Source organism: Perognathus longimembris, chromosome 27 (assembly GCF_023159225.1).
Source record: "Perognathus longimembris pacificus isolate PPM17 chromosome 27, ASM2315922v1, whole genome shotgun sequence".
Lineage (NCBI taxonomy): Eukaryota > Metazoa > Chordata > Mammalia > Rodentia > Heteromyidae > Perognathus > Perognathus longimembris.
The window spans coordinates 5,671,538-5,689,077 of NC_063187.1; the positions used below are offsets into that span (position 1 = coordinate 5,671,538).

The 17,540-nt window shown below is 39.5% G+C and overlaps 1 protein-coding gene across 1 annotated transcript; it reads right to left on the reverse strand.

Annotated features, from left to right (window-relative positions):
• Positions 1-988: 988 nt before the first annotated feature.
• On the reverse strand, positions 989-16,580 carry LOC125342778 (vomeronasal type-2 receptor 116-like). The gene is made up of 7 exons (XM_048335089.1): positions 16,565-16,580; positions 8,858-8,897; positions 6,871-7,159; positions 4,969-5,769; positions 3,696-3,923; positions 2,789-2,912; positions 989-1,911 (listed from the first exon to the last, which is right to left on the reverse strand). The coding sequence occupies exons 1-7, from the start codon at positions 16,578-16,580 to the stop codon at positions 989-991; spliced, it is 2,421 nt and encodes an 806-aa protein (XP_048191046.1).
• Positions 16,581-17,540: the final 960 nt, after the last annotated feature.

Here is a 17,540-nt window from a genome sequence, read left to right on the forward strand (position 1 = left end):
CCTATTAAGGAAGCAAACATCGAAGATCAAGTTTAAAGCCAGCCGAGGAAGAAACGTTCTACTCAGAAAAAGCGGGAAGTGTTGCTTTTTCTCAAGTGGTAGAGAACTAGGATTGAACAAGAGAAGCTCAGGGACATTACTCAGGCCCAAAATGCCAGCTTCAGAACTGGAACACACAAACACACACACACACATACACATACACACACCTACAGAGAGGCTGCAATTTACCATGTCACCGCGAGAGTGCAAGGCATCTTGATCCTTGTCACCACTTTGATCGTTCTCCCACAGCTCTCCCAACCCACACTCTCATGTGTGCTAGTTTCATTTACACATGTAGGCATCGAATATTGAGAATTCATTTGCCCACCCTCCCTCTGTCCATTCATATACCCTGATCCCCCTTGACCTCCTTCCTCTCCGAGACATCACAAGTCCTGGTATTCTGTGTGTGTGTGTATGTGTGTGTGTGTGTGTGTGTGTGTGTGTGTGAGTGAGTGTGTGTGCCTGTCTTGGGGCTGGAACACAAGGCCTGTGCATTATTATTAAGAAACTATGCTTAAGGCTAAGGTTCTACCACTTGAGACACAGCTCCACTTCCAGGTTTTTGGTGGGGGATTATTGATCATTGAGTCTCAGAGACTTTTCCTGCTGGGGCTGGCTTTGAATTGTGGTCCTCAAATCACAGTCGGCCACCTGATCAGCAAGGATTTGAGGAGTGATAATGTGCCAAGGTGTGATATACTTTGTTTTTCTTCAAATATCTCTGAACCATCAGGAGAATGGAACTAAGTGCATAGTAACTAGGAGGAACCCAAAATATATGAAATGAAATACCAATTGACCTGACTCTAGCTACAACTTCTGACTGGGTCATTACTAGAAAACTGAGTAATAGTTGCTTATTTGTTGAAATGATTCCAACTATGTAAACTAATATCTAATGGCAAAGGAAACACGCTCGAACAAATATGTATGTTTCTTCTTAGGAGGGCTTAATATGCCCAGGGTATTTTCTGTCCCTAAAGCCACACACACAATTTATATCAGGCCGTATCAAGATGATGTAGCACTTGGGGACAAAGATGCAGCCCAGGAGCCCTGCACTGGAGGCCAAGATGGAGAAGACCTCCACAGCCACCATGACCTTGCCCTTGGCACTGTGGTAGACAGGCAGGAAGGTGAGCCACACACTGCAGAACACCAGCATGCTGAAGGTCAGGAACTTGGCTTCATTGAAGGTGTCAGGCAGGTTCCTGGCCAGGAAAGCCACAGTGAAGCTGGCCAGGGCCAGGGAGCCCAGGTATCCCAAGACACAGTAGAAGGCAGTGAGGGAGCCCTTGTTACACAGGAAGATAATGTGTCCATGGTCAGAGTGCGTGTCTGTGTCAATGAAGGGAGGAGTGGTTCCCAGCCAGATTCCACAGAGAGTCACCTGGATCAGGGTGCAGATGGGAATGATGAAGTTAGGAGCCCCTGACACCAGCAGCCACCTCATCCTTCTCCCTGGAGAAGTGACCTTGAAGGCCAGAACCACAGTTACAGTTTTGGCCAAAACAGCAGAAACAGCGACAGTGAATGCAACTCCAAATGTGGTTTGCTGTAGAATGCAGGTGACTGTGTTGGGACGGCCAATAAAGAGCAAGGAACAGAGGAAACAGAAGATGAGGGAGAGGAGCAGGATATAGCTGAGAGCCTGGTTATTCGCTTTGACAATGGGGGTGTTGTGATGTTTCACAAAGACCCCAAGAACAGCTGCTGTGAGTGTAGATAAACCAAGAGCCATGCAGGCCAAGGCCATCCCCAAGGGCTCCCCATAATGCAGGAAGTTTGCAGCTCTTAGGAGGCACTGGTTTCTCTCTGTGTTGGCATACTGGTGATCTGGGCACCTCACACACTGCTCCATTTCTGGTGTGGAAGACAAATAACCATTAGTTCCTATCCAGTGCTTAAAATGAAATTATGAAATCCCTACCTAGAAAAAATTCTGACATATTGATAATTTCTATCATCAACGGCATATGAGCAATTATTACTAGACATGTTTAGTGTTATTATTATAATTTCATCATGTTCCTATACTTGGCTCCAAATTCTAGTCGAAACTATTAATTAACAATTAAAATCATTCATTTTCTTCTTTTCCATTCCTAATGTTCTAACAATAATTTAGACATCTCTTCATTCTTCCATAATATTTTTCAGCCTTTTTTGTACACAACTCAATGTCCGTATTTAAAAGGAAGACTGAAAGATGTTGCATTTTTTCAGTCTCTGTGTCATATAGATAGGAGCACTGTGGTCCTTCCTTGTAATTGTGTTATTTGCTTCTCCTACTCACCCGTGAAACACTAGAGAAGAGAGAATACAATCATTCTTTGAAACTTTACAGTCAGGCCATGCACAAGAGTTGAACAAAATGAGAGCATTTTCTCTGCTTTAATCACAGTTCTAGACAGCTAAGAAATAAAGATCTGTGTTTTCTTTATAATGTAAAAAATGTTTGCAAAACCTAGAGGCCTCATCCTTAAAAGGATTTTTTATTTCATATGATAGAAAATACGTTAACATTACTGAGTATTTAAATAAACATACATGTATTTCACTAAGAAAAGTTAATCCTATACACAATTCAGGGCCCTTGACATCCCTTGTTGTAATTAAACTACTAAATGAATGAAGGAAGACTTTGACTGCAATTCCAATACATAACATTGGTAGTCCTTTTCATGGTTTGTGGGGCACTAGGAGAGAACCTATATTTCTCCCTCTGCTGTGAACTTACCTGTCCCATTAGCCATCTCATTCTCTGAGCAAGGGGTACAATCAAAGCAACAGGCAGGCTTTCCCTCCTGAAGGGATTTCCTGAATCCAGGACCACAACTCTCACTACAGACAGAATGAACAGGCTGAGGAACATAAGATATGTGTCAGAAACTGTTTAGGCTTTTCTGAACATTCCCAAAGTTTCCATATTTAGAATACTTTGATTCCTTAAAATAGTATATCAATACACGTAAATCCAGTCAGTGAATTGAAGGCTGCTATGGATTCCACATCCTGTCACCACACAAGCTTTATGTGCTACCTCAATCAATTATTCCTCTCATGAAAGAGATCTAAGTGGCAGCTCAAGTAAACATTAAATGTAACCACCAGCATTCTTTGGTTCTTCATTGGTGTTAGAACCCTACTAAGAAAAATGCAATTTGTATTTTATGACAATATTCAAAATTCACATTTAGAAACACACTGAATTTTTCTTGCAAGGTGCTGATCCTGGAGCTTGAACTCAGTGTCAAAGCAATGTCCTTGAGCTATTTTTATTTTCAAGATAAATGATCTGCCACTTGATCTAAGCTCTAGCTTAGTTTTTAGGTGTTTTAGTGACATAGATTCTTACAGATTTTTTTTTTGCCTGGTGGGGCTCTAAAATGAGGTACAATCTGAGATATGAGGTTGTCAGCCTTTCAGGTAGAGAGCATTAGAATCATCAGACAGGAACAGGACCTCTTTTGTGGTGGTTTAATGAAGATAAGAGTGTCACAGGTATTCCTGTTGGGCCTGAATTCAAACCATGATATTCAGAACTGAATAGCTACTATTAAAGGAGTCAGTGCTGGCATTCAATCAGGTATACATTTGACTTACTTATATGCTTTTAAAACCATTATAAATAAATAACAACTCACCCCTGTAGTTCCTATGGCCCACTCTACCAAATCTTCAGATAAAGATAGTTGATGATCATGTAGAGCAAATGGAGAAAACTTTCCTATTTTCACCTTAAGATCAAGACCTTGTGGAAAATTCCAAATGTTCACAATGTCATACTCTGCCTCCATTTTTCTTTTGTCATCTAAAATCACCTGATCTCCAGCAGCATTCTGAAATTGGGTGTTCTTCAGAAAAGGCTGCAGCTACAAGAGACACATCACCTTATCTTGAAGTATATCCCAGTGGTTAGTCAGAAAAGCTAAATTAAGAAAAGCTCCTGAGAGGGTTGGGACTCTAGATTCAGATCTGCTGCATCTGTGTCAAGCGCGAGCCCATGCTTGATCTTGCAATAAAGACTTTCATGTAATTAAAAAAAAAAAGCAAAATGAAAAGAATTAGAAAAGCTCCTGAGTGTCTTTAATCACTGATTCAGAATTCAAGAAAAGCACAGACACCTGATAAAGCACTCCAGCAGAAAGTCTTTGGAGGAATAAGAATAATTTTCCATGGGGCTGGGGATATGGCCTAGTGGCAAGAGTGCCTGCCTTATATACATGAGGCCCTGGGTTCGATTCCCCAGCACCACATATACAGAAAATGGCCAGAAGTGGTGCTGTGGCTCAAGTGGCAGAGTGCTAGCCTTGAGCAAAAGGAGGCCAGGGACAGTGCTCAGGCCCTGAGTTCAAGGCCCAGGACTGGCCAAAAAAAAAAAGAATAATTTTCCTGAAAGCTGGTCACACAGCAAAGTGCTAGAAGGCTTCTTTTCAAGAGAAACCTATTTCATTTAAATATGCATAAATGCAGCAATTCTCAGGTGGCTAGAGTTCCACAACTAATTCTATGGGTGTCAATAGATATAGCTTGAGCTTGTTCAGGTTTTAATACCTAAAGGAGAATGAATCTAGATTACTTATGAAAAATAGTGATACTTATGCTCAGCAGGTCATCCTTAGAATCTCATAGGTAAAAGGTGATTATACTCCTTTCACACCATTACCTATGTGTATGTCGAGGTTACTAGATACTAGAATAAAGTATAGAAGCATGGAATTGATTTGTTTCTTGCTACTGGCTTGTTTTCCATAAGAGCATATGAGCACATGTGTAGAAAACCTCACAGAAATTTATAGAAATTTAATTTCTTTAGTTTGGAGAACATAACTAAAATATTTAATTTCATGTGGTAAGAAAGTCCTCAAGGATTTGACTGTGCTTATTGTGCGTGCCATTCGAAATAGAAGGCCTTACCTGTGCAGGAGAAGGCCCTGTCTGTTTCCTGGATTCTATTGTCTGTACTTCTGTTTGATGTAGCAGCATGTCATGGAGAGCCTGGGCCACAGCATACACAGCATTGTATATATTGTAACTGTCTCCAGACATAGTCATGTCAAAAGTGTGCCCAGGCAACCAATCCAAGGAGGCCTCATGAGGACAGTTCTCCCATGTCACACAGTCGGACTCAGAATCTGAGCAATTAAAAGAGAGAAACCACAGCCGAGCAAGGAAAAAGTCTTCAGGGTATTTGGAAGGGCTCACTGCCTTGACAAAATCTGTGAATCCAGAAACATCTGGGTGATGGTGTGCAAAAGCGAGAGGGACATGGAATGAACCTCGCATGAAATATCTCCTCTTCATGGGTAACTCCCACTGTGAGCTCAGGATAAAAACTTTACCTTTTATTAAATACTTCTCAATTAACTCCATGAATTCTAGTGCGTATTCCTTATCACCGTATATGATGAGGATATTTGCTGAAGATTTGTTAATCTGGTTATACCGTTCCATGATTTCAAATGATAGGCCATAGTTTGGGAGTGCAACCTCAAAGGCTACACAAACTTTGTTCTTGTCCATCTCTTCTTTCAGTAGATGAAGTATCCACAAGCCATTCTCATCTAGAAAGGTTAACAGTCCCACCCAGTTCCATCTGAAGTAAAGCAGTAGGGAGACCATAGCAGTGGATATGGATGTGTCCTTTGATTCCATCTGATAGAGACCAGGGAACTTCCTGTGGTCATTCAGGGCCTGATCAAAAGGTCCAATGGTGAGCTAAAAGGCATGAAAATTGGATGCTCCATGAATGAGAAGATTTCTATCCATCACAATCTCACCCATGATATATATTAAATAACCTGTCAAACTAGGTGGCAGGATTTTCTTTTACTTTTTGAAATAACATTAAAAATTTTAATATGTGTGCAACATGTCAATTTGTTATTAAATGGTCTCTTTGTCTTTGTCACTACTTCCAATAAATCCTCCTTTTTATTACAATCCCAGCTAAATATTCCTAGATCCATTTTCCCATATGTAACTTGTATAGTATTTTGTATTTTGCAACCCATGTATTTCCTATTCATTTGGTCCTTTGCACATCTCTTTAACACATGCACCCTTCAGTAATATATGCTATATATGTGTGGTGTTCATTTGTATATTTTTTGTTATTTGATTAGACAGAGTGTAGCATGGAATTCCTCACTTATGTTTAACCTGTTTATAGGTTAATCATATATATATATATACATATATATACCTGATATGTGTTCTCTTCTTATATCATATTTCATATTCATATGTTAGTTTTAATATTTATATATAAGAAAACAATTGTCTGTTTTGTCTTCCAGAGCCTGGCTTACTTCTTTCAACATAATATCTTTCACTTACTGTTGGGAAGGGGTGTGTGCCTGTGTGTGCGTTTGTGTGTGTGTCTGTGTCTGTTTGTATGTGATTGTATATCTTTATTTACTGTCAGAGCTCGATGCACTTTCTTGGATTTTTCCTCAAGACTTGAACCACATGTTAGTTCCTTATTTTTGCAGCGTAATTAGAGATATGTTCCCCAAGTAGCTAGATTTAGAGTTGTGAGACATCAACACCCAGCGAGGCATAACATTACACTTTAAAGTCATTTTCCATTTCCTGAACTAAAAAAAATATTGATAATTTTTAAAACTACAAATAGTCCCTTTTTCTGCTTTAAATTTTTAAGTCTTTCCCAAATGGTGGGAGCATAGATAGCCCATTTTCTTGAATACTAATTCTTTGATATCACAAACTTTGATAGAATCATTAATGCAGTCACTATTTCTCATTCTCTTCTAAACACCTGAAATGGCATGACTTTAGACACTCCTCCAACCTCACCTGTGGAAACCTGTAGAGGTCCAGCAATGTGCCTATCTGAGCAGATGTTACTCCTGATGGTCCTGTAAGTGCTCCTATAAACGTGCTGCCACTTATACACGAATAGTTCGGGACCATGTAGCTCCCAAAAAAGCAAATGAAGGGATTTTTAAATACTGTTGGCAATCCATCTTCAACATTACAGATATCAAATCCCAGAGTCAAGTTGTGTAAAAGAGCAGGAGTTTGGTTGATCTCTTCCATAGCAAAAGTCAAGGCCAAAACAAACTGATAGTTCTTGAAGGTAAGCCTGTGTAATTAGCATAGTAATTTCAGAGTATTTGAAACATTGTTTTGGTGGACTGAATCCTTGCTTTTTTGCCAAGGAATATGTTAAAACAACACCCATAATGGCAATGGAATGTATATATAGTGGCTAATGCTTGCATATAAGAATAGATAAGGATATGCAGTAATTTCTTATGAAAGAGATTGAGAAAGTTAATTATGCCAAGAATGAAAGATTATTTATTTCCTGCTACTTTATGCACCACAGTGAAAACTTCTTGCACACGAAAGATAGAATAGGCTTTCGTGAGACACCAAATGTTCTTTTATTGCCAGCAGAAAATATATTTTTATTAATTTAGTGACTTAATTTTAATTATTATTGTAGAGGTGATATAAAGAGGGAATACAGTTACTTAGTTCAGGTAATGAATAAACAGTACAATCCTTTTTGAACCTTGTCTTCCCTTATGTCGTTTTCTCCTGGTATTTTCCTTCTCTCCCTACCCACAAGATATACATTTCATTTTCCATGTACTGTCTAGTGGGCAACACTATTGTACTTGTTCACCATTCTTCAACTTTTTATGTACACTGCATTATCCACTCAAATACACACAGGAATAAAGGATAAAAAAACAGTAACAATGGCAACTGAAAATGACTGCTTTCCTTGCAGTTTATTTCACAAAGCATTATTTTCTATGACCATCTGCACATAGCTATTAAGGAATTTTCAACCACTCCTATGCCTATATGCTTTTGGCCTCAGTGTGTGAATGCCTAGACTTCCATATAATTACCAGAGACACCAAGTATTTTGTTGTGTTTTCTTGGAGTAACCACCTCCACCTGTGGCAGTGCAAGGCCAACTAACAAATCCTCATTTGAAGAGCATTTTTCATAAACAAACTGTCATTTAAGATTCCATATCAAGCTCTGCTCACAGACGCAACATATTGAACAGCTTCCTGTGATATTAACTAGGACAAGAGATCTCAAATATGAGGTCAGGGAATTTTATTTTCTCTTATCTAACAAAACAAAAGGGATGCATCCAACTCTGAGCACCTCATCTTGGAGAGAGGAGCCTCCAACACGGGGGATGAGGAGAGAATTGTAAGCAAGCTTTAGATTGCAATGCCAGTTCTAAGGCCACCATTGTAAAATGCAATGATAACTACTCGCTTCCTAATATAGTTAGAGTGAGAAACTGGAAAGCAAAAACACAGGGGAGTAAAAATGAGCAAAGTACCTTTCTAATTGACATGTCTGTGAGTATAAAAGTGTGTGTGTAAGCACATATATTATTATGAAATTAAAAACATGTTGTTTTTGGAAGGAAACAATAGAGGAAGCATGGAAATCCAAATGAAAGATGAAGTGATTAAAAAGAATTATTTGTTTATGTGAAATTTCATAATGGAAGCCTATCATGTTAGTTATGTATTCTTAGGATGAGAAAATAGTGAGCTTGAAGAAAATCTAATTGAACGTACACATATAGAGGATATGTTGGTAAAGTTTTGTGAAAAGTTGACAACACTATTACAAAAAGCAATTAATAACATTTGTGGTTGCAGTTCTGCTGATGAAAGGGATAGGCGGCCAGGGGAGAGGAAACAGAGAGCATTCATCTAGTGTGCATCTAGAGTTCCCTCAGTGTTTTAAAATCCTGAGAACAAAAGAGTTTATGGAAATAAGATGAGGTGTTACTTACGGCTTGTCTTCATACTTGGAAGCATCGCTGTTAGTGCGATCTGTTCCCAAAGTGTAGAGAGGGAAAAACCCAACAATCCTCACATCTCCATCCATGTGTGCTCGCTGCTTCATGGTGGAAAAGCAGCTAGTGCCTGCCAAAGAATTGACAGGAAGGGGAAACTGGAGAAAAACGAGTAGGAAAATCAAAGGGCCCATCCCTGAAGCATCTGCCTAGCTGAAATTCTGGCTGGAAGCAAGACCCACTGTGTCTAGTATGTATAGTCATATATCTTTGTACAGGTGCAAATGTGTCTTTTTATTAACCAAGAGATACACTGTTGTCCGTTTTTCCTTGTAGCCTCTTGTGAATCCCCAGGGACAATGTGGAAAACCCTTCTCTGAGGCTCTGCATATGAGGCCTTGCATCCAGGAGAAAAATATTATTTGGAAAATGTGTTTGCCATTCTCCTTCTTCATCGCAGGTGCTGTGATTTCTCTCAGATCACAGATAGTGAGGCTCCAGGGATGAAGTTATTTTTGATATATATGGTTTCACATCTGTGTCCAGAAACTTTTTTCATGAAAGTCATTTGGGACGAAGCAACTGGATTGCATCAGAGGCTTCATGGAAATGGCCAGAAAACAATCAATGTCAGTGAACTATCAACATTGTATCCACAGGGTCAGTTCACACAGGCAATGTCCATTCCAGCCATCAATTATTACTGGTGGATTCAGTCAGGTTTCAATAAGAATTCCATGTGAACAGCCCACCACAATTGCACACAGTTACTTAATGCTTAAGGAAGCAGCAAAGCCGCCAAAACCTGCAATTTCACTTCAAAAAGTTAATGTCCATGCATAAATTGAGTTGCACATTTCCATTCTGCACTTTTATCTTCTAACAGGTCATGTGTACAGGACTTTATAACATAGATGAAGTTATTCCCCTGATATGCTTGTTTGAAAACATGTAGTGATGGATGAAATTCCTCTTTAGCATAAGGCTTAATCAATATTGAAACCAAGCCTATGTTTTCTGCTAGTTAAAATCTATTAGACCCAAATTCCAGGCAGGCTTTATTGACCCTGGAGAAGACAGCTGCGTCGGGGCTGTGAACACACTCTGCATGCCTACAGTGTTGGGTGTGTATTATGGTATACTTGTTCATTGTCATGCAGTGGCTATCACAAAATCTTTATCACAGTATACAGGAAGGACTTGGCAGTATAAGAAATTTAAAAATGAAGGAGATAAAAAATCATATCCAATGCGATTTATAGTGGTCTGTTATACCTGTCTATTCATATATTATACAGAATTTTATCACTAAATTTATAGATTCTAGGTAGCATATATAGAGAGAGGTCTTCTTGAGACATGCACATATATGCATGCAATGAGCCTGAGCCTCACAATGAAATAGTTGTGCATATTATCACAAATATATGTCTTGTGGAACAGACATACAGATTTCCCTCATGTGTCCATGAAATTAAATTCCTGTGATTTGTGTGTAAGTGCTCTTTCCTTCATTCTTGGCAGTGTTTGTTATTAGTCTTCTTGATGATAGATACTGTCACTGAAGTGAGGTAAAATTCAGTGTCATTTGGCTTTGCATTTTCTTTCTGCCAAAGATGTTTAGTATATCTCTGTATAATTTTTTGAAATCTTTTTATACTTCTGTGAGCCATGTGTACGCCCATTTTTTTCTATTTCCGGGAGTTTATTTGAATAATTATTATTTTGTATGATTACATGTGCATGGGCATTGCACCTAGCTTTTCTTTAACCAAAACTTGCCTCTCAGCACTGCTTTCGCTGTATCCCATAGGTTTCTTTGTGATGTATTTTCATTGTCATTTTGGCTTATGAATTGGTTAATTTCATCCTTAATTTGGTTTGTCACCCAAGTGTTAGATAACAGTGAAGGCTTTAGTCTCCAAGTATTTGTAGAGCCTCTGTGGTATCCTTTGTTACTGAGGGACCTTGATTCCACTGTGGTCAGATATAATACATGGGATGACATCAACACTCTTGTATTTGCTGAGGTTCTTTGTGTGGGCTATGACGTGATCTATTTTGGAGTATGTTCCATGGGCTGCTGAGAAGAATGTGTATTGGGTCCCTGTATGGTGAAAGACTCTGTACAGATCTATCAGATCCATTTGGGATACGGTATTACTTAAGTCTACAGCTCCCTTGCTAATCCTCTGTGTGTTGAATTTGTCTCTTGGAGAGAGTGGAGTATTAAAGTCTGCCACTATGATTGTGTTTGGGTCTCTCTTCTTCTGTAGTTCTGTGACAATTTGTTTGACAAATTTAGGGCCTCTTTTGTTCGGTGAGTATAAATTTATCACTGTGATGTCTTGATTCTGCATTTTTCCTTGTATTCAAATGTAGTGTCCTTCTTTGTCTTTTTGCGTCGATTTTAATGAGAAGTGCAGCTTGTCTGAAATCAGGATGGCCACTCCAACATTTTGGTAGGTGCGTTTGCTTGGAAGTTCTTGTTCCACCCTTTTATTCAGAGCCTGTTATTGTCCCTTGCAGTAAGATGGGTCTCTTGAAGACCACCGATAGCAACTTTTTGTTTACAGATCCACTCTGTCAGTCTGCTCCTCTTTATATTCAAATAGATCATGGATACGTGTGTTCTTGCCCTTTCATTTTCCTGTTAGGCTGTTTTTCCTCTCCCTCTTTTTCTTGTTTTATTGAACTGCTCTTCCTGTTGGCCCTGGCTATTGTAGTTTCTATCTGTTTCTGTCTCGGCGTCCTGTGCATTTTCTGTTGGGTTGGGTTCCCTTCTTAGAATCCACTGTAAGGCTGGTTTTTTAATTGACATATTTCTTAGGTCCTCTTAGCTATGGAAAGATTTGGTATTTCCCTCAAAGGTAAATTCGAATTTTGCTAGATATCTCGTTCTGGGTTGTCAATTGTTGTCCTGGAGGCCTTGGATTGTGTTCTTCCAGGCTCTTTGCGTGTTGTAGGTTTGTGTGGAGAGGTCTTCCATGATTCTCATCTTTTTTCCATTGTAATACAGCTCTTTCTTCATTTTGGCTGCATTCAAAATTTTCTCTTTATTCTTGAGATCTGAGATCTTGATGATTATGTGCCTAGGTGAGGATTTCCTAGGGTCTGGTCTGCCAGGCATCCTGTAGGCTTCTCTTATTTGGGTGAAGTCCCTTGTGAGATTGGGAATGTTTTCTGCAATAACCCTTTTGAAAATGTTGTATCTCTTTGCTCTGGTACTCCTCTCCTTCATCTATTCCAATTATTTGTAGATTATATCTCTTGTTCTTGTCCTCTAGCTCTTGTACTAGTCAGCTCTGGAGTTTGACAGTTTCTTGGAATGTGGTAATCTTCTGGTCCTTATCAGCTGCATCGTCATCCAAAGGAGAGGTTCGGGATTCGATATGATAGATTCTTTGTGATGTGGCTTTGAGTGTGGTGTTCATCGATGGCAATGATTATGTATGGTTCACAGATCAGCTCTCATTGTGGTGATTTCTTCTTTTAATTATTTGTGTTTTGAATCTATTTTTGTCCTGCATTTCGTTTCCCAGAATATTCAGGTTTTCTTTAACAGAGGAGTAGACTGTATACATTTTTTCCTCCATTACATTCTTGGATTCCTGAAGGTACTTCAAGACTTCCATTGTTTTCTGAATTGGGCCGAGGCTTTTGATCATGTATTCTATCTTAGTCTCATTCATTTTTTTATTCTTCATCTCCTCCTCGGTCTTACTACTTCTTGGAGCTGGCAAGTTGGCTTGACCTTTCATGAAATTTGTAATATTTCTTTGGATTATACACATCTGGAGATCTGTACCTCTAGGTGGCGACCTTGACTTGGTTTTGTGCTGATTCCTGCTGGTCTGTCCGTGAGGACTTGTTTGTGTCCTGACTGTGGGATTGAGTTTGGCTGTTGAGCCTTACTGCTCAATTCCTGATCATGACCACCTTGGTTGATGCCGAGGCGGTCACCATCACTACACTTGGGGGTGGGTAGGTTCTGTATCTTTCTCTGCAGGACTGTGCTCTGCTGCTGTATTGTGCTGACCCTTGTGTGCCCCTGTTGGGGGTTTGTGGGTTGCTGATTCAGCATGGTGTGGAGACTTTTCTCTTCTTTGATTCTTTTCCCACTAGTTGCTGTGAGTCAAGAGAGATCACCTCTCAGATTGAGAGGTACCACAGAGGGGCGTCTCGCCTACCTGTGCAGAGTGTTCCTGTCAGAGCAGGTATTGCTGTTGAGGGGTGGCCTGCCTACCTGTGCAGAGTGCGCATATCAGAAGGGGCCAAGTTACTGAGGGGGAAGCTTGCCCACTTGTGCACTCCCGCGGGGGTTTAGGCAGGAGATCCTGCTGCTGCAGGGCTAGCACGCTGACCCAGGATGGCCCTCTGGGGGGCAAGTGCATGTGTGTTCTAGTGTTTCTTTTGGGGGCGTACTGCCCCAAGTTGTTGGAAGATGCTAGTGCCCTCTCGCGAATCTACTGTGGGGGCAGTATGTGTGGTCCTCAGCAGGTTTCAGTGTGTGGATGTGGGCACAAACTTTGTGCCTCCGCTGTGAGGTTGGGGGCATGTCTTAAGGCCCAGGTGTCCGTACTGGGATGGTATTGCACACCAGCAAGTGTGACTGTTGGTCAAGAAGTCCGCGTGAGATTTGGGATACTGTCTCAAGTCTCCACTAGACCAATATTCACAAAACAATTTCATCAAAATTTCTGCATTTCCATAAGTTATTCCACTTCATCAACATAGAAGCGATTTAAGTAGAAATAATTAAACAGAAACTTCCCCCCAAAAGATGAATAAAATCTAGATAAAACTCCTTCTTCCTCTCTGAGTCATTAATTTCTTAGGAAGTAAAAATAAAACAAAAATATTCTACCCATTGATTATAGAACTATTGTATTTACTCAAACGTGGAAAGGCTCAAACTCATACAATCGTGGTGGCTGAGGAAAATGAGACTTAAATTTTAAGAAAATAAAAGCTGATGTATTGAAAATGCAGACCTTGGACACCTCTTTGTCACCTAGCCAAAGAAGAGTGTGATATTATACTGGAAGTAAATTAAAAAGTGTGGCAAATTTGTCATATCTAGTAGCACTTTGATAAAGAACAACAACTACTAGGGGACAGATTAAAACTGGCACCCTCCCAGTGGCTCACACCTATTATGCTATCTGCTCAGGAGAATGAGATCTGAGGATTTCAGTTCAAAGCCAAAATGGACAGAATAGTCTGTGAGACTCTTTTCTCAAGTTATTCTCCCAGAAGTCTGAAGTGAATATGTGGCCCAAGTAGTAGAGTACTAGACATGGGCAAATGAAAAAAAAAGCTCATGGACAGTAAACAGTCCTTGAGTTCAAGCTGAAAGATTGGCACTAAAAAAAAAAAAAAGAAATTAAAGGAAGAGCTCTGTGCACTTTGTGACTTTGTGTGTAGGCATTCACAAAGAGTGAGGCCAATGGAAGATATTCTTAGGAGAAGATCACAAAGGCACAATAGTTGTATGCATCTTATCACATAAAATGCTATTTAATGAAATAAATTCAAGTAAATGGAAACAAAGTTTTAGAGATTTTTTGGTTGCTATTTTTGTCTTCTTTCCCTTGGTTCTTGTTCATTCATTCATTGATTTTATGAGTGTAAGTTGGGGAACAGACATGGAGGGATCAAGGGTAAAGAAATGAAGTTGTAGAACTTGCTGGAAATTATGTTGAAAAGGACGAATAAAAATTGTGGTTGGGCAGAAAAGAACCCACAGGACTACGCCTAGTTCATCTTTGATAAAGGAGCTAAAAAAATAGTCTGGAAGCAAGACAGCCTCTTTAACAAATGGTGCTGGCAAAACTGGTTCAACACATGCAACAAACTAAATCTAAATCCTTATATATCACCCTGCACCAAAATCAATTCCAAATGGATCAAAGACCTAGCAACTAATACAGATACCCTGAAAACACTAAAGGAACGAGTAGAAGAAACACTTGGGGTCCTTGACACAGGACAGAATTTCCTTAACAAAGACCCAGAAATGCTACAAATCAAAGAAAGGATGGACAAATGGGACTGCAACAAACTGCAGAGCTTCTGCACGGAAAAGGACATAGCTCACAAGATAAACAGAAAGCCCACAGATTTGGGAAAGATCTTTACTGGCCATACAACGGACAAAGGCCTCATATAAAAAATATATGCAGAACTAAAATAATTACATTCCTCCAAAACAAAACCACCAAAAACCAATAGCCCCCTCATCAAGTGGGCTAAAGACTTACAAAGAGACTTCTCTGATGAGGACATGATAATAGGCAAGAGACATATGAAAAAGTGCTCTACATCTCTAGCCATAAAAGAAATGCAAATGAAAACAACATTGAGGTTCCATCTCACCCCAGTAAGAATGTCCTATATCAAGAAAACAACAATAACAAATGTTGGAGGGGATGTGGCCAAAAGGGAACCCTCCTACATTGTTGCTGGCAATGTAAACTGGTTCAGCCACTCTGGCAAGCAGTATTGAGATTCCTCAGATGGCTAAACATAGAGCTTCCCTATGACCCAGCAGCCCCACTTTTGGGCATCTACCCAAAAGACCGCAAACAAGAAGACACTAAAGCTACCAGCACAACAATGTTCATAGCAGCACAATTTGACAAAGCTAGAATTTGGAACAAACCCAGTTGCCCCTTGGTAGATGAATAGACTCTGTGTGTTGGCATACTGGTGATTTGAACACTTCACTCACTGCTCAATGTCTGGTGAGGATGTCAAATAACAATTATTTATTTTTATTTTCAGTATTTAATAGCAAATTCGAATGTCCCTATATTGAGTTACTTCTGATAGGTCAGTCCTTCCTGCCATAAGTGAAATTTTACCATAGATCATCACACATATTCAGTATTATTTTTATGTCTTCATTATGTTCTAAACTCAAACACACATTCTCTTTTTTTCAGGGTGATCAGATTCTTCTTCTTTTTTTTTTTTTTTACTTACAGTTGCTATCACACACTATGTCTTGTCATTGCTATTATCCTAGAAATAATTTCCTGCATCTCTTCCTGCTGTCTTGTCATACATCTTAAACCCCACATTAAAATGGGTGGATAGTACAGCTTGAACTTTCCCGTAGGTCTCAGTGCAGTATAAATAGGGTCCCTGTGGCCCTTCCTTGCACTTGTACTTGTTACTCCTATTCACTTGTGGGCAACAGAGACTCATATCGTTTCTGAAGCTAGGGTCATGATATTGACAGCACTTCTATCTGCTTCTTAACATCATACCCAAACTAGGGCACTGGCTGACATAACTATGCATGAACATTTTTTGTGTGTATGCTCAAGATAATTTTGCGATGATGGAGATATTGTCTTTGAAAAGATTTTGACCTTAATACAATAAAAATTAAAATTACACTACTGAGAAGGTGAATAAACTATGGTATGACAAAGTAAAATTGAATACTGTAGGACATGCACACAACACAGTAGAAAACAATTGTATATGTTATTCAGAGCCCATGGTTTGATTTTTGTTATTGTTATTGTTGTTTTCTGCAAGGAGCTGTCTCACCCATTGCTGCCATTAAATTAATAAGTACAGGATGGAAGAATTTCATTTTGTCATCCTATTGTGCAACATTTTGCACTGACCTGCATGAATTTGGGAGACATTTGAAGGTAGTAGCGCTTCCTCCCTAAGCCATGAACTTACCTGTCCCATTAGCCATCTCATCCTCTGACAAGGGGTACAATCAAAGCAACAGGCAGCCTTTCCCTCCTGTGGGGATTTTCGGAATCCAGGACCACAACTCTCATTGCAGACAGAGTGGCAAGCTGAGGAAAATCGGACATCTTTCTGTAACTATTCGGACTTTTACCCAAGAATCATAAAATTCCGTTGTTTTAGAGAATTATTATGCATAGTACTTGTGTGCATCTAATTCCAATGTGTTAATTGAATGGTGTTAGAGATTCCACATCACATGATGGCTGAATGATTATGTGCTGTGTCTTTGATCTGTGTTCAACTGAACTGTTGAGAAGTTTGAGACCCTTCTGTTTGTTTCTTTTTTTTCTAAACTATTTTATTGTAAGGGTTATGTAAAGAGGCGTTACAGTTACATAGTATAGAAATGAGAAGTGTGAGACATTTAAAAGCCGACATTACAGGTGAAAAAGTAAATACTAGTGCCAGCCCAATGTAGATTCCTTGAATTAATTTCAGTATATATTTGTTTTCTATTCATATTTAGCCAGAGCCAGTCACCAGCGAAAAGGAAATCTTGAATGAGGGGGGACAGGAAAAAGAGAAGGAAAAATACAAGACAAGAGAAAAAAGACAAGAGGCAAAAATGGGGTTGGGAGGTCTGCAACTTAAGATTGTATCTCAGGACTGAAGCCCGGATTATTCCTAACTTCCAGCTTATATGCAGTTTTGGAGCAAGGGAATAGCAAAGGGTTGCCAAAATTCAAGAACACAAAGAGGCATTGAAGTTTGCAACATTTGATGGCAGTAAACACAGGATGGGGTTGATTAACATAGGAATGTACCCCAGTAGACATATTAAAGCAATTCCAGGTAGGGTCAGAGATACTAGTAAAAAAATGTCCTTGTACTTAGCATATCCTTGTGGCAGAAACACAGCCAGAGATCAAAGTGAGAATATCTGCTGGCTCCACTCCCGATA

Coding starts and splice junctions, on each gene's coding strand:
- LOC125342778 (XM_048335089.1), bottom strand. Junction 5,770..6,870: donor ACCTCTACAGGTTTCCACAG/GTGAGGTTGGAG, acceptor CATGCCTTTTAG/CTCACCATTGGACCTTTTGA. Junction 1,912..2,788: donor TGAGATGGCTAATGGGACAG/GTAAGTTCACAG, acceptor CTTCCACACCAG/AAATGGAGCAGTGTGTGAGG.